This window comes from Henckelia pumila, unplaced genomic scaffold (assembly GCF_033568475.1).
Source record: "Henckelia pumila isolate YLH828 unplaced genomic scaffold, ASM3356847v2 CTG_461:::fragment_3, whole genome shotgun sequence".
Classification (NCBI taxonomy): Eukaryota; Viridiplantae; Streptophyta; class Magnoliopsida; order Lamiales; family Gesneriaceae; genus Henckelia; species Henckelia pumila.
The window spans coordinates 8,795,608-8,821,962 of record NW_027331831.1 but is presented as its reverse complement, the minus strand read 5'-3'; the positions used below and the strand labels follow the sequence as shown (position 1 = coordinate 8,821,962).

At 33.5% G+C, this 26,355-nt stretch overlaps 2 protein-coding genes across 5 annotated transcripts; both read right to left on the bottom strand.

The window, feature by feature from the left end:
• Nucleotides 1-4,429: 4,429 nt before the first annotated feature.
• LOC140871392 (ultraviolet-B receptor UVR8) lies at nucleotides 4,430-8,272 on the bottom strand. 4 transcript variants are annotated; one of them, XM_073273887.1, is made up of 7 exons: nucleotides 7,950-8,272; nucleotides 7,168-7,206; nucleotides 6,774-7,066; nucleotides 6,332-6,681; nucleotides 5,844-6,245; nucleotides 5,094-5,481; nucleotides 4,430-4,869 (listed from the first exon to the last, which is right to left on the bottom strand). In XM_073273887.1, the coding sequence occupies exons 3-7, from the start codon at nucleotides 6,993-6,995 to the stop codon at nucleotides 4,624-4,626; spliced, it is 1,608 nt and encodes a 535-aa protein (XP_073129988.1). In that variant the 5' UTR covers nucleotides 6,996-7,066; nucleotides 7,168-7,206; nucleotides 7,950-8,272; the 3' UTR covers nucleotides 4,430-4,623. The 4 variants fall into 4 exon arrangements, with proteins under 4 accessions (XP_073129988.1, XP_073129987.1, XP_073129990.1 ...); XM_073273886.1 differs by having other exon boundaries at nucleotides 8,003-8,272; XM_073273889.1 differs by having other exon boundaries at nucleotides 4,430-4,866; nucleotides 8,003-8,269.
• A 9,479-nt stretch (nucleotides 8,273-17,751) lies between these two features.
• On the bottom strand, nucleotides 17,752-22,684 carry LOC140871336 (ALBINO3-like protein 1, chloroplastic). The gene is made up of 11 exons (XM_073273802.1): nucleotides 22,022-22,684; nucleotides 21,380-21,490; nucleotides 21,133-21,207; nucleotides 20,845-20,905; nucleotides 20,574-20,647; nucleotides 20,343-20,447; nucleotides 19,873-19,980; nucleotides 19,391-19,494; nucleotides 19,101-19,316; nucleotides 18,766-19,018; nucleotides 17,752-18,269 (listed from the first exon to the last, which is right to left on the bottom strand). Exons 1-11 carry the CDS (start codon nucleotides 22,379-22,381, stop codon nucleotides 18,264-18,266), a joined length of 1,473 nt encoding a protein of 490 aa, XP_073129903.1. The 5' UTR covers nucleotides 22,382-22,684; the 3' UTR covers nucleotides 17,752-18,263.
• Between the last annotated feature and the right edge of the window lie 3,671 nt (nucleotides 22,685-26,355).

The following is a 26,355-nucleotide window of genomic DNA, read 5'->3' as shown; positions in this document are numbered from 1 at the left end:
TCTCTAAACGTCATTGAGCAGAAGATGCTTCTATTTGCTGATACTGAAGACATCGTGAAGGCTCTGGGAAGAAGACATCTCATAGACTTGAAGCTTCGAGGAAGCCTGCTATCTCTGCTAATTAATGAGCGTGTCAAGAATTTCAAATCCAAGAGTCCTACCGCTGCCGATGACTTTGTGATTTTGACTGGACTACAGGATAGTCTACGTCAAATCACTCAACTACTTCAGCACTTCCAAGCTCTCAACAATGTCAAAACACCAGCTTCAGCAGCCTGTTTACAAGCTTATGTGCTGGAAGCACAAGTGATGATGAAAACCTTTCTCACTCAAGATCAGGGTGAAGAAGACGTCTATGCTCTCCCTTCTTCAGATGGGATTCTGACCGATCTCATCACTGCTGACCTCTTTCAATCATCTGCTCTAAGATCGAGTGTGGCAGCATCTTCATCGGTCGACCCCTTCTCAACTGCAGTCCAAGCAGTTACTCAACCGGAAGCAGTTGTGATTGCTCACTCCTCTCCAGTGACGACCGCTCACACTTCTCCCGGTCATTCACAAGATGTTTTAGAAGTGGTTGCACAAGAGATACCTGTCACCTCTGTGACAGAGGCTCCTTGCAGTAGTGAAGCAACAGTGCCCCCAACGGAGATATCAAGCACTATTGTATCACCTGCATCTCCAGAACAGCAAGTGACTGATGCTGATCCAGCACTTCAACCGTCTCCATCTACTGAAAAGTTTATGGAAGATCTCATTATGGATGAACCAAGTGCTGATCCTGGTACTCCACCAACCATATTGGCTGCAGTCGAAACTATTACATCTCCAACTGTACCATTATTGGAAGGTCCATCGGGTAGCTCTCCAGCCAGTTCACCCGCACCACATCATCGTGAGTCTAGCCCGGTTTCACCAAGAAATGACCCAGAAGGGCAAATGCTTCAGACTGATGATTCTTTAATTGAAGCCATGGCCGCAGCTCTAGATCATACCTTGATAAATCGGCTTCATGAGCTCATGCAAACGGTTAGGTCCTTCTCTCAAGACATAACAAACTCATCCTTATCGGTCGATAATTCACGCCAGACGATGATTCGGCATTTCGAGACCGTATCTCGAGACCTTGCTCGTCTGTCCACAGAGATCACTAATCATCATCGCACTCAAATCAACACGCTCTCTACCGTCTCCGAACAAGTTATCCGATCCGAAAACCGCCTTCATAAGCAGTTGAATGATCGGATGGACACTATGCAAGCCACTCTACTTGCTCAAATCGATGCAAAAATAGACACTATGCAAGCCTGCCTTGGCACTCAACTCACTGAGGTCATCCTTCGACTCAACCAAGGTGATGCCAAAAAGGGGGAAGAAGAGCAACGTAGAGCAGCAGAGGCAAGAAGACGTGAAGAAGAGTCCAGAAGAAAAGAAGAAGCCGACAGAAGAAGAAGAGAAGGCGATAGGTCAGGAGGAGCCAGTTGGTTCAAAAGATGAACAACTTATCTCTTCTTTACTTATCGCAGCTGCATTTTTTTCTGTAGGTGTAATAAAAATGCTTATTGTACTTAATGAAATTCATTCTCTCAATGAAGTTCATTTTAATGCTTTCATATTGTTCTTGGAGCACTTAAGTTTTGTCATCACCAAAAAAGGGGAAATTGTTGAATCCGATATTTTGGTGATAACAAACAACAACTCATTGTATAGGAATGTGCTGCCAACCATTGTATTTCAGGAATCTACTACAACTTCTACCGGAAGCTTGTCAACCGCCTTTGCTCTCGACCGGCTGAAGTCACAAGCCTATCGACTGGCTATCAAAACCAGCAGAGGATAAATCTATCTACCGGAAGCTTGTCAACCGCCTTTGTCTCTCGACCGGTTGAAGTCACAAGCTTATCGACTGGTTATTCAAACCAGCAGAGGACAAATATCTCTACAGGTAGAATGCCAACTGCTTATCAGGATATCTCAAGACAAGTACCTGTGACAAGATGTTCTTTGCAAGATCTTTTATTAAAAGCAGAACCGGCGTGTCAGAAGATATGTTGACTCCTGCAAATCGAGACAACAGGTTGCACCAAAATGGCAAAAACACAGAATGGCTACAGATAAAGCATTCGACCGTTTATTCCAGTTTTGGACCCTAGAAGTTGTCTGCAGTGTACGATCTTCATGCAGAATCATCAATGCATTTATGAGCATTAAATGTGCATTCAATGCAGCATCAGAACGTTCAAAATAAAGACGTTGATGATTGACCTATATAAAGGGAAGATTGCTCAAGAAGTGAAAAGAACAACAACAAAAAAAAAGGGGTAGACAACAAAGAGAGACAAGCAATTCAGAAAAATCTCAATCAACTCAATCACTTGAATAATATCAGAAGTCCTCATCTGATATACTTGAGCACACTTACAAGATCATTCATTTGCTGCTCAAATAAACCCTCGCCTACAGTTCACATATCTGATCGTCAAGGATCATCCTAGGGTTTTCAAGCCTCTCGACCGCTCTGCAGTTTGAGAAGCTCAACTCAACTATACTCATTGTTGAAGAGAATTGAAGCTACTCTGAAAGCTTCCACCAGTCTGATAAGAACTGAGAATCTTATCTGTGTAAATCTAGGAGTTTCGGATTAGGCATTGGATAAGTCCTAAGTCTGAAGTGGGTGTATTACAAGACGTTGTAATAACCAAAGTCTTCTAGTGAATTCCTTCCTAAGTGGAAGAAGGGGAGACGTAGAAGGATTAAGCCTTCGAACTTCCATAAATCGTGCCTTAGTCTTTACTGCTATTTATCTTACATTCTGCTCATACATTGCATTATAAACTTTGCATCACTAAAACCTCTGAACTATTTCCGCACTATTTAAGTTGTTCAAACCGTTTTAGAAATTGAGAAAACAGATTAAGTGAACTAAACCTCACTTGATCATTTTAAAGAAGAAGAAGAAAAGTTTCAGAGTGTATTCACCCCCCCCCTCTACCCTCTGAACCGATCCCAACAACAGTGTTTCAAGCTGTGCCCTCAAAAAAAAAAAGTGTTTCAAGATGGAAGTATGAAAATTGAAATGTATTTCTCCCTATCAAAATGTTTGTAGATAAATAGATGCAGCCCGTGCAGGTAACTCAAAGATGGGTAAGGAAAAAGTTCCTTTTTTCGTTCAATATATGTTCGTTATTTACGATTTTGGTCCTCTGTGTTATTAAATTTCAGTTTTAATTCATGATTTTTGTTTTTGTTTTGTAATTTTAGTCATTTTTTTGACCTAACGCTGACATGGAATCAATGCATTGCTGATGTCGCGCTGACATATATAGTATGATTAATATCATATCAACATTCTCAATTAAAAAAAATTTTCAAAAAATAACACACGACTATAAATGAAATTTGATAATATAGAGAGTCCAAATTGCGAAACGAGATAATTACAGGACCAAAACTGTAGTTTTACCATAAAATAATGGTTTTTTAGCACATCTATTTACTTTTTTAAAAAAGTTAAATTAAATTTATGTTCAACTTATTGATAATGGTTTATATATATATATATATATATATATATATATATATATATATATATATTTGAGCACCTTAGACTCTTAGAGTGAGGACACCAATTTTTTTTTCAAAACTGCCCTTACATAATATAAATAAGAAAATTTGATTTTATTTATATATATTTCCATATTTTTCCCAACTAACCATTATAGATAAAATAAAATATAAGTAATAACTTTTAAATTTACTTTATATTAGAAACGAAAAAAAAATTAATTTTAAACATTATTGAAAAAAATATACTATTTGTATATAACACATAATACTAAATATATTATATTATTTAATATACACACGCAGCGCGTATGTACAGTTATGCTAGTATATATTAAATATATTCAATTTATGTTCAACTTCTTGAGAAAAAATATTCATGAGGATCCTATGAATCTTGTTTAGTTGTTTATCCCAAATTTATTTACGAGAGAAATGCTTATACCAAATTTATTTAAGAAATTATCTATCGAAAGATCTTTTCAGGACAAATTGACAATAAAGAACTTTTGTGAATTGTTCTGTGATTATGATCCATTCTGAAAGAAATCATACCCTTCGGATAAGCATATTCTTTCGTGCATCATTCAAAACCTTGTTTCGAATATATAAAATGGATATTTTTCGTCTAAGATTTCAATACGACTCTTTGTTTATTGACATAAATACAAGATGACGCAGTAACACGCGAAAAATATAAAAAAAACTGCAAAATTGTACCGTGATGTCAAAAGAAAGCAACCACGAAGAGGGTATTTTACTTGCATAACTTAAATTTTCATCGAAATATATAAAAGAAAATCATAAACAACGATGGTTTTTTTTTTTTTTTGAAAAAAACTATTTACTGGCTGAGGCAAAGAGCTAAAGAATTTCTAACATGTTAATAATTCTGCAGCTCCTAAATCCTTCCTACCTTCTTCACAATCATTTGTTTCTATTTACATAAAATAGACATAGAAATATAGACAGAAAGTGCAGCAATGTGTGATGGACTCCACATGAATAACAATGATAAATAAAAACACAGATGTTCAATAAAACACCAAGGACGAGTCGTTAAGTGAGATCGATATCCACAATCTCTGGGTTCGACCTCTCAGTTTGGTTCGCAACAAGCTCCACGCCAAGCTGTCCTTTGTCACCCGCGCCAAAGGCGTATAGTTTGTCAGATTCCGTGAGTGCAAAAGTATGAGCATTCCAGTATATGGAATTTGTGAGGCTTATCTGTACAACCCTTTCGTTCACACGTTTTAGCGAGGAGACGAGCTCCGGGCTCAAGATGTTTGAATGCCGGTTTCCCTGCTAGAGAACAAAATCTTCACTTGTTAGCATAATAGTATATATTGAGGTTTCCATGCAACTGCATTTGGCTAAACATAAATTTCTTGTAATAGAGTTTCTGAAGTCTAACTAAAAATGGACTCTGAAAACATTCACATATATACATATGTATAGAGAGAGTGTCGTCGTCTATCGTTACCCTGTAGTTTGATCAAAACAAATCAATTGGAAATTAAGAAAAGAACCTGCTCATCAGGAGCCGCAGTATTATGTCCGAGACTGGACGATTCTCCACATCCAAAGGAATAAACGTCGCCACCATCTGAGACAACAAAGGTCGTATAATCACCAGTGGCGATATGAACTGCTTTGACATCACATAGTGCTTCGACTACTTTAGGAACAGATTCACAATCTTCATTCCCATGGCCCAAGCAACCATATCGTCCCCAACCCCACGTGCAAACTCTTCCATCCTTTCCGACCACTGCAGCATGCCAGGCACCGGCTGCAACTACTGTAGGCTGAAGATTCAAATTTTGGAACTGTTCAATTAATCTCGGCTGTTTCTCATCAGTTCTACAGCCGTGTCCGAGTTTCCCACCCAATCCACAACCCACGGAGTACACTGACCTGATTTGTCAACCAAGAGCGAGCCTTATCAGAGAAGTAAGTTACAATAGAAACCAAAGAGAAATGAGCACATTGAAATAGTAGGAGATATTTATGTGATTATGGATTCTTGCCTGCAACAGACTAATAATTTTAAAAGCACCTGCCGAAAGTTTCAACTAGCAATGACCAAACCTAACCCAGATTATCCGTATGTTCCCTTGAAACAATTAAACATAAAATATTGACCGGGGCAGATCCAGCAAGGGCGAGGGGGAGTCGGTTGTGCCAAATAAGAAGTTTGGAAACTTACAAGTAACTTTTCCTATAAATTTATATTTCACTCCACCCCAAAATTTAAAGCAACGAAATGAGGGACTAACATGCCAGAGGGTTGACAAGCCAAAGCGAGAAGGTAGCAGTATCCAGCTGCAATTTGAACCACTGGTATGTTTTCAAGCGCCCCCAACAACGGACGGGGCTCCACATCACTCGGCTCTGTTTGATGGCCAAGTTTGTTTTCATTTCCCCAAGAAAATGTGTAGACCCTGCCTTCTCTAGATAATACGGCAGTAAAGAAATTTCCAATAGCAGCTTGTACGACAAAGATGTCTTTCAGAGATTCGACCAGTTTGGGAGTAGTTACTAGATTATTTCCTTGAGCCCCATACTCCGCTTCCCCAAATGAATCTTTTCCAGAGGCATAGACCCTTCCCGCATCACTAATCAGCATTGTACGACCAGCCCCTGCTGCCGCATGAATGATACGAATGCCTTGTAAGGATCTGTATAACAAAAAGAATGCTTACATTATTATCTCAGCAACTCTCTACGTTACAGATGTAGACTTCAATAATGGTAAAGTAGGAACCTGATCAGGTGAGGTTTTGCATCCTCATTCGTGTTTCCATGCCCAAGTTGTCCTGAGCTATTTGAACCAAATGAATAGACGGCTCCTTGAGAAGTCACGACAATGCTGTGACCAGGACCAGCTATTGCTTGTGACTTCTCCCTCCTATAACATGCTTCTCCAGCCAGCAAGTATCTCAAGACTAGTTTCCACGATCCCCCGCATCTTTGTTTCAAATCTTGACGCTGACCTATTGTCATAGGTTTAAAAATAGCTCTCTTCTGGCACATGTCAAGAGCTGCAAGCTCTGATAGGGAGAGCTCAAGGTCGGGGGAAAAGTGTGCTGGCTGCCTGAAGAAGGAACATGTTACCTGCAAAAAGAACCATGATAATCAGCAGCATCATCAATTCGAACGCCAAATGCGAGCGGACTTTTAAGAATATCTAGTCAAAATACACTTGCCTCAAGTTTCGCAAGATCTTGGGCATCTAGATTACAGCCAGTAAGGACATGAAGAACAATCGAAGGGTTGGCAGACAATGGAAACTCCCCTGGGCTAGCGTTTCCGAAACAATGGCGCTGTTGCCTCTGATATGTTACAGGAGGGGGAGAAAGTTGAACAATTGTTTGCTCTGCAATGTTGTGGTATTGAACACTAGAGGTTCCACCGGTAGAGGCGTCCATGGGCACCACTTACTCCTGCAGTGCCCTACTAGGGGAAATGAATATAGAATTCACCGAATAACCAAATGCACCTGCGTAGATTTTCATATATCCTTCACCATTATGTCACATTAACCGAATTCAAGCTCAATTCACCTAAAACCAACATTTATTATGATGGAGTGAGACATACCTCCGAGTTATGAGTTGATCAGAGAATTCACATCAAAACCTGCTAGGAAAACAACGAAAAGTCATCAAAAGCAAATACCTGGATTGAACAATACCAAACTACATTGTGCAAACAAGCCCAGATCATTGCAAGTAAATTTACACATTCAACATTGTCACTCGGAGTTTTACAGCAGCATAAAAAGTTGTTAAAGAACTAATGCAGGTTCACCAAGCAAGAAAATACGTCGCGGACAATGGGAAGAATCAAAGAAATCTTATCTAACAATCAAACTAGAAGAATCAAAGCAAAAAGTATCTTGCAATCAAACACTTAGCAATTGCATCTACACAAGAAAGGTTACTTGTACATTATATGTCTGCTGTAAATAAAGAATACTGTGCCTTGAGCACACCAAAAGTTCCATTTAGCATATTCCACAACCAAAAAGAAAGGAATTTTCAAACCGAAAAGGTAAAAATCACAAACACTCATCAGGCTTGCAATACCCAAATTTAGATAGTGAATTGGAAAAACATAAATAATGATCGGAAAACAATTCGACAAGAGTGATCACCACAATCAACCACTTCCATACATAATTTGACCATAAAAAAGTCCGAATCTTTAACAATCCACATGTCAAAGGAAAGGATCTTCAGATGATCAATAAAAACAAGTCCGATTCTCCATTCAACACTAAAGATCAAGTGACAATTTACAGAACTGCAACAAACAGAGCATATTGCTGTACATCCGATACACAAACAGATCAAGAAACAAAACTCAGAAACGGAGTTCACATGCAAAAGGGGCCAATGATTCCTCAAAACCCATATGAAGTTGAAAAAATCACCAAAAAACAGTTGCAATTCCGATCAAAAGGAAGAATCTTGAATTGGGTATCTATCTGATCAAGGCATCAAGCGTTTTTTTTGGTGGTATTTTCGGATGATTTTCAGATGATGATATGATTAACAGGTTAAAAAAAAATAGGTTCTCTTTATGGGATGTTTTCCTTGAAGAAATCTCTGTTGAGAGAGATAAATTAAATGGAAAAAAGAAAGGAGTTTTGCTGAGAAAAGATAGTATGCGAGTGAATATGTGATGTTATATAAGCCTTTATTTTCTCTTTTCGGATGGAATGTAATTTACAAGGAACAGAAAAAAAATGAGGTGTCAGCTCATTTTGCTTTGTGGCTTGTGCGCCTTCTCGGATACACATGTGTTTCTATGTGAAAATGGGTCATTTTTCTTTTTCTAAGTATAATATGGGTTTACCGCATTAGCCCGAGATTTACCTCGTACGTATTTACAAATCAAGAATCAAACGATTAAATTAAAATTTGAAAATTAGATTTGACGATAACTTAGGATATAAGTTTTTCTCCTATACGCGATATGTGAATACATGGTAAAGTATTTTGGTGCTAAATTAATGTTCGTATGAAACATCTAAATAATGTATTAAAATTTAAAGTTTTAAAATATTTTTTATATAACATTTTTTAGGTTTGCTCTCACGTGAGATTGTATCACAAATCGACTCGATCATGTTTACAATGAAAATAATATTTTTACACAAAAAACAATTTTTCATGTGTCAGGTGAAATATGAGAGTTGTCTCACAATTTTGACACGGTTTAATAGGGGGTTTTGTAAAAAGAAAAAAAAATCTTAGGATTTAGGGTTAAGTGATATCCTGCCTGTACAGAGGTCTAATACAGATTTAAGAGTTGAGATTTATCAATACATGTTAGGTCTACTATTTTTTCAGTGTACCTCACAAATATTGATAAATCTCCACCCTTAAATACATCGTTAGGGTAGTGTCTGTGAAAGCATGATGAAATTATACAGATTTAGGAATCATATGATCATTTATTTAATATTTCAAAAGTAAGATAAAAGATAAATCAATCGTTTATGGAGATATTAAAGTCGTTAATTTTGATCTATAAATATATCAATGTCATCTCCAAAATGCTACTCTTCACAATACCCTTTATGTTTATAAAGATGTAAAACATAATAAAGTAGAAAATTCCAGTGTAATATTTTATGCTAAAAAATTATTTAAATATTTTTGATTTTTTTTAAAGGAAATATTTTAGTAATTTGTGTAAAAATTATAGTACACTTTAAATAAACACAAAAACTTTTGTGAGATCGTTTCACGGAACAATTTCGTGAGACAGATTTTTTATTTGCACCATCCATTAAAAATTATTTTTTTTATATCATAAATATTATTTTTTATTGTAAATATGAATTGAGTTGAACTGTTGCATGGTTAAAAATCCGTCAAACCGTCTTACAAAAAGTCTACTCTTCAATCAGAATAAATTTACACATGATCACGCGCGTATCAAATGGCTCATGAAAAAATATCTCAAGCACGTTTAACAAAGATTTATTTTTACAAAATAGATGAAGAGAATAAATTATTTGTGATTTATTGAACTTTGTTTACACACCGTGTGTTTCAAACATTTAATTTTTAATAATTCGTGCAAGAGTAACTTTTTTGTGCGACATCTCACGAATATTTTTTCGTGAGATGAATTGATCACTCGAAATTTTCTACACTGAAAAATAATATATTTGGTATAAAAGTAATATTTTATATGGGTCGGATCGAATAGTAAAATTCTCTTAGAAAATTAGCACATGATACCATCTCATAAAAGGTTTTGTGCTTCTAATAAACAAAATTTGTTTGAGCAAGATGGATCACAGTTTGGACTTTGAAACACATAATTTCATCTCACATATTTTCTAGAGCATGTATTTTAGAAGCCTCTTATTAATGGTAAATTTTAATAGTTATTATTATTACTTTGACCATGGCGTGGAAATTGAAATCCAAATCCAAAGGTAAAATTCATGTGGTGATAAATGAGGGGAGTGCATCTAACCGGATATTATGCCAAGTTGGAATTATTGAAGCAACCAAATTCAAAGAACCCATTAATTAATTCTCAGTGACAAAAGTAGCCTTGGGGTAAATGTAGGTTAAGTTCCCCAGTTCGGGGTGAAATAGTCATTTAACTGCATATCAATAGTTTAAAATTTTTGGTTTTGTTAGCTAGCCATCTTCACATGCAACTCCTTATCAGAGCATTAATTCATTTTTTTTCTTTTCTGTTTCCCTTATGGAAAGAAGTAGTGTGAAAATATTAGGCCATTTATTTTTATATATACTAGCATAATCGTGCACATGCTATGTGTGTGAGTAAAATAATATGATATATTTAATGTTATATGCTCTATATAAATGATATATTTTTATTTTTCAATAATTAATTTAAGTATGATTTGTTATATTTTTAAAGTAATGTATAAATAAATTAGAAAATTATTTATCTTATCTACAATTGTTAGTTGAGAAAAATATATAAAAATAAATTCAAATTTACATAAATGAATTATAAGGGCATCTGACACCAAGGTCTCAAGTACGGGACAAGGTCTCGAGTTCGAGACCCAATTGTAACAAAAATCTCCTCCCCCAACTCAAAAAAATAATAATTTACATATATGAATTATAAGGGCAATGTCGGAAAAAATGTTGGTGTCCTCCATCTAAGAAACTCAACTATTATATATGGTATAGATTAACGAATCGTGATACATTACGTGTGTTTCGTTGAAAAAAAAAAAGAAGGAATGAAGTGTGCTTTAAAATTTTAAATCAGTAGTTATTACGTTTTGAAATTGAAATAGTAGGAGAGAAAAATAAAATACAAAGAAAAAAGTAGGTTTTTTGTGAAAAGATCTCACAAAAATGAGTCAATCATATTCAAATTTATAATAAAATTTAATATTTTAGCGTAAAAAATAATATTTTTTTATGAGTGGCTCAAAATGAGACTCGTCTCATCAAAATTGACTCGTAACACCGTCTCACAAGAATTTTTGTGTAAAAAAAAATATAGTAAAATCATGTAGCTAGTTTTATAAAATGGAGAGTGTTTTAGGAATGATTTCATGTGTAGGTAGTGTTTGCGAGAGCTTACTTCAAATGCGTCGACAAAGCTTCTAGCTAGTGAATTGCTTGAAAATTATGCGCAGAAGCTCGAAAATACTTAAAATAGGATCTAGCAAACACTACTATAGAATTAGAAGGGACAATCCTGTCATTTTCCTTGAATTACTTGTGACGAGATTTTGATGACTTAAATTTGAGAGAGACTTTAAATTACGATGCTAAATTTCTCTATATATTTCTATTTTCCAACATATAACATACATATACGTACAGTGTAAGCGTAGACATATTCAATGCATGAAATCATACATACATATACATATTATATGGCAAAAACTCATATGAGACGGTCTCAAGGGTCATTTTTTTGAGACATGTCTTTTATATGGGTTATCCATTAAAAAGTATTATATTTTATGTCAAAAATATTACTTATTATTATAAATATGGATATGATTGATCCGTCTTATTTGTGAGACCGTCTCTCAAGAGTGTTACTCCATATTATATACATACATATACATATTATATATATTTATTCTTAGTAGCCAACTTTCAATCCTAGACGTTATTATTTATAAGGGAATATTTGAATAGAGGAATAGATTTAATTAAGGGTAAAATGTTTGAGGTGGAGCAATATGGAGCGAGTGCACTAATTAGAATGTGACAGTGGAATATCATATATATATATATATATATATATATATATATATAGATAGGTATGTGAAAATGTAATAATACATGTACATTAAAATAGTCTTCAAAATACTAAACAATCATTATAAAACGTCACAACAATTGATCTTATCAGCAAGCATTACTTAATTAATTAAAGATTTATGCAATAAGGACTTGGGGCGAGACAACAATTAGGCAGCAGATGGGATTATATAATATCTTAATTAAGATTTTAATTTAAGCAAGAAAAAACGTATCCCCAATAAAGTAACAAAGTTGTGAATTCGTGTAGGAGCTTCTGAGAAATTTTTTTATCCTCTTTGATCTCCCCTTCAAGCTTTCACTAATAATATCTTAGATTCTGTTTGGACATACATGTACTTTTATATATATAATGTTTTTCTAAAAGTATTTTTTAAATTTTTTTTATAAAATATTTTAAATATTTTTAAGAAAAATATGTATTTGAACAACTATTCTATAAAAAATATTTTAACTTTTGTTGTTCATCTTTGTCTTCCATAGTTCTATTCTAAAAACATCTAAAAATACAACTCAAGTGTTTTTTAAAAATTATACTTGGAGAAAACTTTTTAAAACATATTTTTCAAAAACATTTTTCAAAAAATTATCCAAACACATACTTTAAATTTTTTCACTTATGAAACACTAAAACGCTTTTACAATACATGTCCAAACGGAACCTTAGTTTTGCATATACTTGATTATTTTTCATTTGAAAATAATGATATAACCTCATTTCATTTCGGAAACAAAAATCAAGAAAATTGTGTTGGAAAAATGGGTGTGGACCTTAATGATTTGAAATATTCTCATCCTATAAAATCTAAATTGACTTGAAATTTAGAATTTACGTTTCAAATACATATTTTTATAATATTATATACTTTTTTAAAAACTAATTTCGATTGAAGAGAAATTAATTATTTAAAATCATCAATTAAACTGATTAAGGTTGTACGAGGATATCATGGAAAATCTACCCGAAGTAACATTCTTTATTATTATTTATCTCTTCTATTTTATAATAGTTGAGAGACACATAATAACTGCTACTTGAGGATACCAACTTTTGTTTTCGGATTTACCTTCACATCTCATTTCTATCTACTATCCCACTAAACTTCTCACTTACACCACCCACAAAAAAATACATATAAAAACAACTTTTATTTTACACGATGCATAATCATGTGCATTTCTTACTTATTATTTTTTATGCCAGTAACCTTCCTTATTTACATCGATGTGAGATGGAAGTTGTTAAGAGCAACATGTTAGATCGTAGGAGTGTGATGATTTCTGGGTGGGTGCAATCAAGATCGTTGGATGATAATCGGATAAACATGATTAATCTAGACCAATGAGAATAAATATAGATCGTTAGATTTAGGGTTGCATCAAAATTATGTGATATATGATCTAAGATTCTAAATCGTCTGATTCAAAATGAATGCATCATAATGAATATTATTGGATTGTGGCACACGCGTTCCATAAAAAATATATGATGAAATATTTTTAAAATTAAAAAATTTATTATTTGAAATTGAAATGGTAAGAGAGAAAAATAAAATATAAAAAAAATGCTAGTAAAACAATGTAGTTTGTTCGATAAGATTGTGATTATTTTAGGCAAATCCAAAATTACATCGTGATTCCATATATTTAATATATGGTGTTCTTGTAAGGATATAAATGTAAAAGTTAAATATTGACTAGCACATAAAAATAATATAATATATTACTTATCTATATCAATCATAAAAGTGTGAACTAAAGTCAAAGTTATCATTATGTATTTTCAAATTTATCCTTAGTTAGTACACACTTGATAAATTTTATGAGGATACTTTTGTAAAATCAATTATTATGATAAGATCAAAATTGAAAATGCGTGCATATTAGATAAGGTTTCAGTTTCCAAAAATATTGAAATATCAAAATACTTTAGTTTTTATTTTCTTGTAGATAAAGTGAACATATTTTTTCAACAAAATTTTTAATTAAATTAAATACTTATCCAGTTTCCTAAAATATTGAAACACCAAAATATTTTAGTTTTTATTTGTTTGTAAATGAAATGACATCATAAATATAAAAAAATAACATATTTTTAAACGTTATTAATATATATAAATTAAATTACACATCGGTGTTAAAATAAATCAATTCATGCGGAGTTAAGTTTTAATCTAAAATAATAAATAAAGAACAAACCAACACACAAATATCATATATGTAAAAGTTTAAAATTAAAAAATTAACTATTTTTCCTCCTCAAAAAATATAAAAACTATAACAATTATTTTATAAGATGATGTTACAATTAACGAAAGAATATTTTTACAAGAGTTGGAGATGAATATCTTCAAAAAAAAATTTAGCAAAACTATAAGATTGATATTATTTAAATATTATTGAAGTATGTAAATATATCTATGTTAATCAATCTACTACGAATTAGTTAATAAATCAAAAAAAGTCTAGAAAAATTATGGATGACACGTCTCACATTAAATTAAAGATCCTGTAAAAATTACATTGATGCAAATTTTCAATCAGATGAATAAATAGAGAAAAATATGCAACAAAACGGTTAAGATAAAATATGAAATGTTAATATTTGTAATTAAAGACATTCAAAATTCAATAAAAAAATTCAGCAATGAGAGCATTGTAAGCAAAAAGAGATCAGTAGATTTCGAAAAACGAGAAATCAAAAATACATTGATCGTTAACGATACTAACATAAAATTAATGGAAGACGATAACATACCAGAATGTAGATGATAATGATGAAATTATTGTTATTCTTTGCAAGTAAATATTTTTAGCATAAAAAGAGACCGTCTGATTAAATAATAACGATAGAAAAATACAAATGATTTATGAAGATAGTATCATAAGAATTGTTATTAAAAATGATGATAATAATGATTCTTTCATGAAGAATGAAAAACACATGATATGAAAAATCGTTAAAGAGAGAAAAATTTCAAATATAAAATAAAAAAATATTTGACGCAATAATTTAAATTAAGGTTTAGAATGCATTATCTATATCAATTTTTTCCCCATAAATCATATTTAATATAATTTGATTAACATATCTCACTTATTAACAAATAAAGAATAAATCATACATACATGAGATAGAAAATAAGACGAATGCATGGTACGAAGCATGTCATAATTTCTCAAGATTAATAAAAAAAAATAGAAAACTCGATAGAGATGTAATAATTACATAAGTTTCAATATCAATATTGTATTAATGTAAAACTACAATAAACGTAACACTTATATTTATAAGCGTATATGAATTATTGATAATGTCTTATTATAAACTGTTAATGTAGATGTAAAATAATCAGGACCGTAAATAATACAAATATTGAAACTGCAAGTGTTACATTGTTCAAAAATATTGCAAATATTTTTATTAGTTGCAATGTCGAATATTGTATTGATTACATCACTAAGACATGTAATAAATTTTTTTTCAAAAATTATATATTATTACCATGAAAATCATTTATTAACTGCGTGTTACTATCTTTTCATCTTCATTAATTTATTTAACAACATTTATTGACAACAAAAGATGTTTCCATGTGCATCACACATTACTTTTACTAGTATATATTGAAAGAGCCAATAATTGTGGTTTACGAAATGGGGTAAGAGCTACACCATCAGATCAAGATCTCACGGAATAAATTGAATTATATGCATTGAAACACAACAAATCACGAAATGACCTCGGCAACCCTTAGAGAAATAACTCTTTTATTTAGGTTTCTTGGAATGCAGAGCTAGATTAGACTATGGCGATTATTTCAAATCATACATTGTGAGGATATACTATCCCAATATGTAAATTTTATGAAGTGAAATGTTATTTAAGTGGTTATCGAATATTTTTTTTATTATATGAACCTACACCAACCGGTAACAACTATTTGTGAAATATGAATTGAATTTTATTATAGTAATTTATAAGATAATTTAATTAGATGGGCAAATAAAGAGCAAATAATATTGGATGTTGCCTGTCCATTATCCAAAATCTCCCTACTCTTGCTAATATTTTATAGTCATAGAGGCAAGTGATTCTGCATTATGTTATATATATGTACGGGCAAGGTGAGTTGGTCATTTTCACCCTTCATTATTGGTGCCTTGCTTTATATTATTAAATTAAATTAAATATAACTCTAAAATAAATTATTTTTCTTTTTTTTTTTAAATCCGAAATGAATAACCTTTTCTATCCTCCAAGCTGGAACTATACTTTGCATTACCCTCCACCACAATCATATATAATAATTAATATAATCTCGTGTAACACATCATTTTACGATTCAATTTTGTAAGACAAATTTCATACTGGATTTGAATTATGAAAATGTATTATACTAGTATTATCAAAAATATTACTTTCTACTTCAGATAAAAATCGAGTCGACCGTCTCACGGACGGTCTCACAAACAAAAAACCTACTTATAATATAATAATTAATATGTCAAACTATAGTTGTGTTGCGTACATATTTGATCAAATCAAATTATTATATGAAATAATATAACAATTTAAAAAATAATTAATGACTAATGCTATTCTTGTTGACTATGGAGTTCATCTCTAACCTTACGCTTATTTTTGACAAATATTTTCTTAATTTACAAGTTTAATGTATAATTAATTTACCTTTTAGGGAAAAAATGGATAATTTACTTTTACAATTTGGTGTCACAAGGTTTTGAGTAACACTCCTGTGAGACAGTCTCATCCGTGAGATGAGTCACCCTACTCATATTTATAATAATAAGTAATGTTTTTGACATAAAATGTAATACTTTTTATTGGATAACTTATATAAGAGGCCCATCTCAAAAAAATGACTCTTGATACTGTTTCTTAGTTTTAGTCCAAGGTTTTATGACCATAATATGCGATTAAATTTACAAATTTTATTGCTGAAAAACGAAAATAGGGTTACAAGATAAGATACCGCTAAGACGAGCGACAATATCCAAATATGTATAAACTATGACCGCATCCATATTTATCTCAAAGCGCAGCAAGTAGGGAAGATTACTTGCCCCTACACACCCAAATGCTTAGCTGTTTGTAATAATGGCTTGAGGTTGTCTCATCACTCATGACTGCAAACTAAGCCTTCTTCTTTTTTTTTTTTATTTTTTTTATTGACGTGAGAACCCGTAGTCGTTATTTTTTGGTGCGCATTGGATAAATCTCTGAACTAACGCAATAGCCTGCAAACTACGCTAGCCAAATAAACCACGTTAGGCAAACCTGTGTGACAGGCTAACCTTATTGCACATTCCACATTATGTGAAAATTGAAATCATACTTGATTCTTATCTCAAAAAATAAATAAATAAAATCCATAATTGATTTTTTCACACATTGAAATTAAAGGATACCGTAATTTTTCATGCAACACGTTGATTTTGGTGAACCCGTTAACTATCTGATTATTTTATATATATATATATATTGTTGAATTTGCCAAATGCATCTCAAGAGTTGGCAAACATTTTCTTCTATTTTCATGCTCAAGATTTACGCACTTAAATTTTTTAGCAAAAAATAAAAACCAACATAAAGAATGGCCAAAATATATCATGATACTAATTTTTGGAGCTTTATTATGAATACCATCTAAATTTTGCCACAGGAGTGTGTTAGTTATAATTGAATCTTGAAATCGAAACCTCGTTCCAGAGTCTTGCCATTCACGGGAGGCATAACTTAGAATCCAAATCTTCGGTGAACAGAATTAAAATCGTTAATCAGCATGTTCTGTGAGCGTATAAATTTATAAATAGAAAGCGTGTTTCTTTCTCAAGTTCTCTAAAGTCAAAAGTATCCTGGTTGTGGTTTCATAATCGGCAAGCAATGGCAATCATATTTTATTTTAATGAATAACACCACCAACAAAGAAAATGCTTGTAAGAAAATTTTCATAGTTTACTACCGTTATATCCTATGCTTTCAACAGAAAAAAAAATTTGGAAGAAAAACAATTGGAAAGCTATTATTTCTCAAAACTTACAGTGCTATAGATGCTACAGACTTCATTGATCCTGGTATCCATGTCTCACTAAGACCATCTACGTCCCGCCCTCTCTGAAAACATAGCAAGGCTTGAAAATCATGGCTCCTTCGCCAACTTTAAATAATCTTTGACAACAAATGGTAGAATTTCAAGCAGTGCTCTTAAAATGGCTCAAGAGGAACCCCTGTAAGCTTTTGAAATCAATGCTTTGAGACTCTCTATTGGCAGAATGGCTGTGACCTTTTCCACAGAACCACACATTCAAGTCTTCTTATGCGCCATTCCTGAAAGTTATAGGCAGCTTCCCGAAATTCTAATGATATCAGCAAATAACTTATTCCTGGAGAGTTGAATCAAAAACAGAGATCCCATTTTCAGAAACCAGAAGTTCGAGAGAGAGAGATATGAGCTGAAACTGCTTGTGATATCCTATGTATGTGCCGCATATGTTCAAATTGTGAACTTTATACAGTAGTTGAAATTAAATAACTTGTATTACGACATTGAAATCATCTAAAGCTTTTCGTAGAATACCACATGTTCAATCCTCCTACAATCGCGTTCCATAAGGTGCAATTGCAAACAATAGTAATTCTTTGGGAAATGATATTATGAGAGACTGAATATTTCTTCTGAGTCTTGAGTGTTTCGCGTCTGTAGTAAAATAATTGACACATGGCATTAGGGTGTTTTAATTCTAAAATTTAAAATAGCCTAGTCATATTATTACTGATTGCATGCTAAAATTTCTGGCATGAAGGTATATGCTCTATCCTACAAAATTTTGCAGAAATTTATTTTTGTGATCCATGTAATCAAGAATGCAACAACGGTACCTTTTCAACATTTTCATAGAGATTCTGATCACTTTTTTCACTCTTACGACTATCTGAAATCTCATCATTTTCCTCGTCATCCTCCGAGTCAACCTCATCACCATTCACAGTAAAGTCATTAAGTGGACTGGCTTCTTTATTTACTTTCCCATTTGTTGTTTGAATTTCTTTAGCTACTGTTTCTTCGCTTCTGCTTTTCTCTTCCTCTCTTTGCCGTCTTCTCCGGTCTTCTTCCTCTTTTAATCGTTTAAACCTGGACAACATACAGGTCAGACAAAAATAATATAATCTGAAAGACAAAATATTGATTATCAGGTAAACCACAAATTTTAAACCTTTCACCAGGACGAAGCCCTTCTGAATCTGACGTAAGCTTCTCTTCTTTCTTAACAACCTTAGAGGCCGTGGGAGATACTTCAGTTATTGACTTGAAGGATTGGGATTGTTCTTCCTTTACTGTGTCATCACTAATTTGCTTGACGGGATTTTTCGCACCACCAAATTTCCGTAGCCAAACTTGTTGAGTGGTACTTAGTATGTTGTTTGTTAGCCTAACATTATATACACGCGCCAAATTATTATTATATGGTGAAAAAGAAACCATATGGAAAAATTGGGTGCTTACCAGTAAAGACTCAAGCCAGAAGGAACTGATAAAGAGAAATAGCCTATCATCAAGGGTAGTAATTTGGTTATGGCTTGGGAATTCTTTAGGTTTGGATCGTTGCTCTGAAAGTGGTCAAAGAAAAATCCTCATCAGATACAAATTCGTAATTACAACCTTAAAGTATTTCAATTTCAGACTCCCATGTTTGATACAGTAATTCGGTAAACTGAAAAAGAGCAATGTTTTTTTTGATAAGAAACACTGAAAAAGAGCAATGTCAGCAGGTCATATAGTAAAAATTCAAAGCTGCATTATTACAAGAAAATTGAAAAAAAAAACAAAAAACAAAAAACAAAACGAAACAAAAAGAAGAAGCGACCCATCTGATCAGACACTGAGTTGTGATCTAAAGTTCCACCATACAATACTTTAGTAATTCACAACTTATTGTTTCCCTTTAAGATACAACTAAATAAATAGATATTGCCAGTGAGACAAACCTGTGGAGGTTGCATAATCTGTAGAGAGATGTATTGAGTGGTAATCAGGAGTACAGGTAAAACGAGATATGCCAATGTATCTGACCATCCAAGTGGAGGATGACCATCCTACGATGAAAAAGATGACACCAAAGATGTCTCATCAGTATGCTGTCATTTTCAATCTAACATACCAGGGCCGGGACGGATACTACTTGAATTTAGTATCGGATGCTACGACAAAGGAGTAGCAGAACCACAAAGAAAATAGTTTAATGTAAATAGTCTAATAATTTCTCGTAATTCTACTAAAAAAGAAAGATGGGTAGCATGAAATTCTATGCAACCTGCGAACTTGACTCATTTATAAAATAAGGTTGATTATTGTTAACATTCAAGTAATACACTTCTTAAAGTTAATATTCTGACCAACTGTTTTTGCATTAACTAAGCCACTGATGTAAATTGAGAAGGATGATAGATTGTCTTACGATGAATGGGAAAAGCCAACTGGTGCCACTACCAGTTTGTCGAGCAGCAATGGTAGTTGGACCAGACAGAGAGGGTATCCAGAAGAAACCTTCCGTTAAAAGTCCCTTTACATTACATCAAGATTCCCATCAAGACAGAGACATTGTAGGGTATAGTGAGAAGATAAAAGTAGGAAAAAAAATTGAGAAAAAGAGAGGAAGGGGGTTGGATTGGTTGGCGGCCAAATTTACCTCATCTGCCACATTTGAAAGAGCTCTATAAAGCCCAATCCATATTGGGATGGTGGCAAGTGTAGGAAGACATCCTGCAGCAAACAAAAAGAAGGGAAAGAAATTCAGAACCACAAAGAATGAAAGTAATGGTAAAAATAGCAAAAAATTCAACGATAATTACAAGAACAATTATATAATGTACAGGAGAATTGAGTATGCTAAATTATAAAATTTTACTATATTCTTAATCTAATATCAACAAGGAGAGATCTGGCATTCGGTTTAGTACCTGCGAGTGGATTTATACCAGCTAATTTATATAATCGAGCCGTTTCGAGTTGAATCCTCTCCTGCAAAGACAGCCACAAAAAGAAAATGATTACAGGTATGGAAGGAAAAACTTACTGATCGAGAGTCAAGTGCCAAAATACTGTTATTACGTCAATCAACTTTGGTCAAATAAGCTTTAACAAACCTAAGGATCAACCAATCTAACCATCTAGATTTTTAACCATTAAAAAGAAAACTAACAAGTTCACAATTTTGATAATGAAACTCAGAAGGACAAAATTGTGACCTGGTCTCCTGCATATCGTTCCTGAATAGCCTTAATTTGAGGTGCCAAAGACTGCATTGCCATTGCTGATTCCGCCTGAACATCACGGTTTCAGAAAGCACTAAGTGGAGATTGCTTAAAAGCCAGTAAGTCACAAAGGCAAAGTGAGAATACATTTCACTCAGAGAGACTAATCATCAGCAAACAAAGTGACTTCATACACAAGAATTGTTTCAAAATCAAAAGCCAAATAGCAGATTGAAGTAACCTGTTTCTTTGTCAAAGGAAATGTGGCAGCTTTAACAAGTACAGTCAGTAAGATGATTGCAAAACCATATGCATAGGGAACGTGTAGAGTAGAAAGTCCATCTTTCAGAACCTGAGATACAACAAAACTTCGATTAAAGTTAGAAAAAGAAACAATCTTTATTCTAATCAATAAGGTACCAGTAACACATATAAACCATCAATATGAAATTATTGTTTGAAGTGATGCATTTGGCATCTATTACATTTTAAACTTGCTTTATCAATATAAATACTTAAATGACAGAGAACACAGTCACCTCAATGAACCAAATCCTTCTCCTGCAAGCTTAAAAGCGTAGTATATAAAGCTTAAAAATCCCATCAGTACAATCAAATCAAGAGTTCATTAACCCAAAAAGTAAACCTCTAATCCTTCCATATACCTTCTCAAAACCCCAACCTCCTTCCCATTTCATTTGTCCAAAATCACAAGTTTATGTTTTCAACTCACTTCTATATAGCTCAAGAGTCAAGTCCAACAATCAAGTTCACATTCCGCATACAAAAAGAAGAATGAAAAACAAACAAAAATCGTAACTTTTTCCGTTCACAAATTTCTAGACATAAGACAGAAAATTTAACAATCAAAACTTGAACAAACCTTCAACACGGCCTCCATGGCATTAGTAATCCCAGAAAGCCAGTCACTACTCTGCTTCGTAGCAGCAGCTCCGTCAACTGTATCCAAAGAATTACTAACTGCAGAATCAGCAATAGTATAAAGAAAGCCTTCAACTCTCCCAAATAAGTCCTTAATCACCAACTCAGCATTGTCCGGGTCAGGAAATGGAACCTGGCCCAATCCAAATCGGGTCACCCCAAAACTGCCCCTCAAATAAGGTCTCTGAATCTTGAAATCATTGAAACGGGTTCCGGGTAGAACCGGGCTCGGAGTTCTTGTTCTGCCTGGAAATGGTGATACAACTAAATTTGGGCCGATTGAATACAAGAAAAACGACATCTTTCTTCCCCCGGTACGAATCTGAATTCTTGGAGCCCTAAAAACTACTTTGATGACGAATCTTTGAGAAAGTTGGGATTTTGGAACACGTGGGAAGAAGGGTTTACCTTACAAATATCTGTTCGCCCAGAACATGATACGCGCTAATACGCCTGTATGTTTTTATATTGAATCCAATAACAAACGTGGAGCCTCCCTCTCGAGTCTCGAAGGAGCTTTACAAAGGGAATATTACAAAACCCTTTCAATTGTTGTGTAGGAATTTGACACTCAAAGAAGGTCAACGTGGGATTTCATTGGTCCACTCAAATTCTGCTTGCATTAATCTTGTGCGATTGATTTTCGACCCAATCTATAAAAATGTTATTTTTGTATCAAAAGTTTTATTTTGTGCACTGCAAGATTTTTAATGTTAAAATATGAGTGGCATGATTACAAGTTGTTTTGGTGTTTATAGATTATTCATTATTCATTAACTGATAATCACTTGAAAAACTTTAAATTGGAGTCTTTTATTGATCTTATCGTTTTTTCAAAGGTGGTGTACTCCCCTCGCCCCATTCTGATCATTTTTTTAAATCCCAAATATACAAAGCATATATCATATTTAGCTAGATTTTCTACTATTTGATTAATGTACATCTGTTTAATTTGAGATCTTATAATTAACTATATATTGGAAATGTTTAAAAAAAGCCATTTATATAAACACTCAATAAGTTTGTTAATTGATATTTTCAATAAATTTTCTAATATGTGGGAAAAATAAAGAAAACCTCTATAATTAGACGAAGTAATAAATGTTACATTTTTAAAAGTAGTTTTCTTTCTTTAAAAACAAAATACACCGTAGCATGAAAATTGACTATTCGAAATCGAGTCTCAAAATATTATTTACGGTTTAATATAAATTATTTCTATATCCACACGTTCGAATCTACAATAATATCGAAAACTCCACTCGACATCAAATTATTTAAATGCTGGAGCATACGTCTCCACTTCCCACAAAAGTTGTGGACCTAACAATTATTTTTAATTATCGGCTAAATTGGGCAATTGAATGACGCAAGATAGTGAATTTACTTTGATGAGAGCATGACCCACAATTTACTTATTGTGAAAACTACAATTATACTGTTATGAATCTTTCAACAGCATGCATGCAGCAACAAAGACGATAGCGGGTCGATGGTTTAACTCTCTATCTTTAAGACGAATTTGTCCGTCTAGGTGCTTACGGGTTGATCAAAGTGTCTCTCAAAATAGAACGCTATCTACCAACTTCGATTAGTAGCACTACGAACACTTGAAAGTGTTTAAGAAACTCAGACTCGAAATGTATGTGTATGCAAGAGAGGAAGAGAGAATCAGAAATGAACGAGTATGAATGATCACAGACGGGGTCTATTTATAGATGTTAAAAGAATGGCTCGGACAGTCGCACTACTTCGATGCATGCATGGCCGAAAATTTGCAATGATTAGGACCGAAAGGACGCACTCTTTCAGCCAAAAAGACGCATTGGTTCGGACCAAAAAGTTGCACTGATTCGGGCTGAAGAGTTGCATAGATGCACACTGACTTTCCGGAAACAAAATACTTAATAAAATAATTAATTTATTTTGTCCAAAAATTTTTATTCATGTCAAAGCCAGCCCAGCCCAGCCCAGCCCAACCCACGCCCATGGCCGTGTTGTGCCGGCCGCGCCGCTCCGCGTGCGTGTGGTCAACAGTTCGAACCTAGCATAGTCTAGGTTCGCTCCCTTTAACAAACATGGGTACCCCTTGGGGCCCCAACTCATTGTCTAAACTTGGGCATAATATAGTGTCGTCTATTCCCACATTTTACTAATGTGGGACAATGAGCATCAATCTCATTCAAACTATCCAACTTGTCCAACAATTTTTCCAACAATCCCCCACATGAATGTGAATTTATGCGAATATGTATGCATATGCTAAATTAGAGTTTCTTACGAAAAATTATTGTATTGGGAGAGGTAGCTTGCGGTTTTGAACCTTCCTTAGTGAAATACTATCGGATTTACTAGGCTGCCTAGTAAACGTGGTGATGTCTTGAACTATTCAGCCGTTGATGTAAAACAAGACAACGGTATTCACACAATAATTTTTCTCACACTTTATTTGTTCTCATGGTTTTGTCTGTTTTGGCCCTGGACAACATCTTGGATTCTTAAGTGTTTCATTGAAGCAGCCCGTCTTCACACTTAAATAGGTGACCTCCTATTATATGAGTATCCTGTCATACCCTATTTCTTAAAGAAATATAGGAATCATTAAAAGTTTGTTAAAACTTAACCTCACTACTTGCACAGGTTGCACTTTTATCCAAGGAATTAGAATAGAACGAAGTTCTAAGTGCAAGCGATCATTCATTACTTGATTTTCCCATTGAATCAAGATCTTGGGATCTCCAATCTACAAGGTTGGGTTTCCGCTATGAATATTCTTTAATTTTGTAGGTTTTAATCTCATTCCTCTTGATAAGCAGTTTACTTGATCTCTCCCTAAACCTTTTGTCAATGGATCCGCTAAGTTATCTTTTGATTTTACATAATCAATTGCGATAACATCATTTGAGATCAACTGCCTAATGGTATTATGTCTTCGACATATGTGTCTTGACTTATCATTATACATACTACTTTGTGCCCTACCTATAGTCGACTGACTATCCCAATGTATCATTATTGCTGACACTAGTTTCGTCCAACACGGAATATCTTCTAGAAAATTACGAAGTCATTCCGCTTCTTCTCCCACTTTGTCTTAAGCTATGAATTCCGATTCCATTGTTGAACGAGCTATACACGTTTGTTTAGAGGATTTTCATGACACAGCTTCTCCACCGATGGTGAACACATTATCCACTTGTGAACTTCGAGTCTTTTGTGTCTGAAATCCAATTTGCGTCACAATATCCTTCAAGTACAGAAGGATATGTTGCATAATGTAATCCATAGTCCATTGAATACTTTAGGTATTTAAATATTCTTTCCAATGCTTTCGAATGATCATGACTAGGATTACTTGTGAATCTACTCAATTTATTTATTGAGTAAGCAATATCAAGACGAGTACAATTTGTAATATACATTAGACTTCCAATAATCCTTGCATATTGCTGTTGAGATACGGGTTCACCTCGATTTTTAGATCAATGTAAATTTAAATCTACGGGTGATCTTACCGGCGTAACATCATACGCATTGAATTTCCTAAGTACTTTCTCAATATAATGAGATTGTGTTAGGGTAATTCCTTCAGACGGTTTTTCAATCTTAATTCCTAAGGTAACGTCTGCTTTTTCCATATCTTTCATGTCAAAATGTTTTGTCAACATTTTCTTAGTATTCATGATGATATCATGACTACTATCCATTATGAGCATGTCATCTACGTATAGACAAACAATTACATATGAGTCAGATGTGCCCTTTATATAAACACATTTATCACACTCGTTAATCTTGAATCCATTTGACATCATTGTTTTGTCAAATTTTCATGCCATTGTTTAGGAGCTTGTTTTAGTCCATACAATGACTTAACGAGTCGGCACACTTTCTTTTCTTGACCAGGAGCAATAAAACCGTCAGGTTGTTCCATATATATTTTTTCTTCCAACTCACTATTTAGAAATGCCGTCTTTACATCCATTTGATGAATTTTGAGATTATTTAAAGCAGCAATTGCTATAAGTGCTCGAATAGACGTTATTCTCGTAACAGGTGAATATGTATTGAAGAAATTCAACCCTTCTTTTTGTCTAAATCCTTTAGCCAGTAGCCTTGTTTTGTATTTTTCAACAGATCCATCAGCTTTATATTTTCTTTTTAGGATCCATTTGCATCCTAAAGGTTTGCTTCCTGGTGGGAAATCTACTAATTCCCAAGTATGATTTTGCATGATGGAATCTATTTCGCTGTTTATGGCCTCTTTCCAAAGCG

Coding starts and splice junctions, on each gene's coding strand:
- LOC140871336 (XM_073273802.1), bottom strand. CDS start 22,381: ATGTCGTTTTTCTTGTATTCAATCGGCCCAAATTTAGTTGTATCACCA. Junction 20,448..20,573: donor TTTCAAATGTGGCAGATGAG/GTAAATTTGGCC, acceptor TGTAATGTAAAG/GGACTTTTAACGGAAGGTTT. Junction 19,317..19,390: donor TCTGGCTTGAGTCTTTACTG/GTAAGCACCCAA, acceptor ATATAATGTTAG/GCTAACAAACAACATACTAA.
- LOC140871392 (XM_073273887.1), bottom strand. CDS start 6,995: ATGGACGCCTCTACCGGTGGAACCTCTAGTGTTCAATACCACAACATT. Junction 6,682..6,773: donor AAGATCTTGCGAAACTTGAG/GCAAGTGTATTT, acceptor TTCTTTTTGCAG/GTAACATGTTCCTTCTTCAG. Junction 4,870..5,093: donor CTGCGGCTCCTGATGAGCAG/GTTCTTTTCTTA, acceptor TTTGTTCTCTAG/CAGGGAAACCGGCATTCAAA.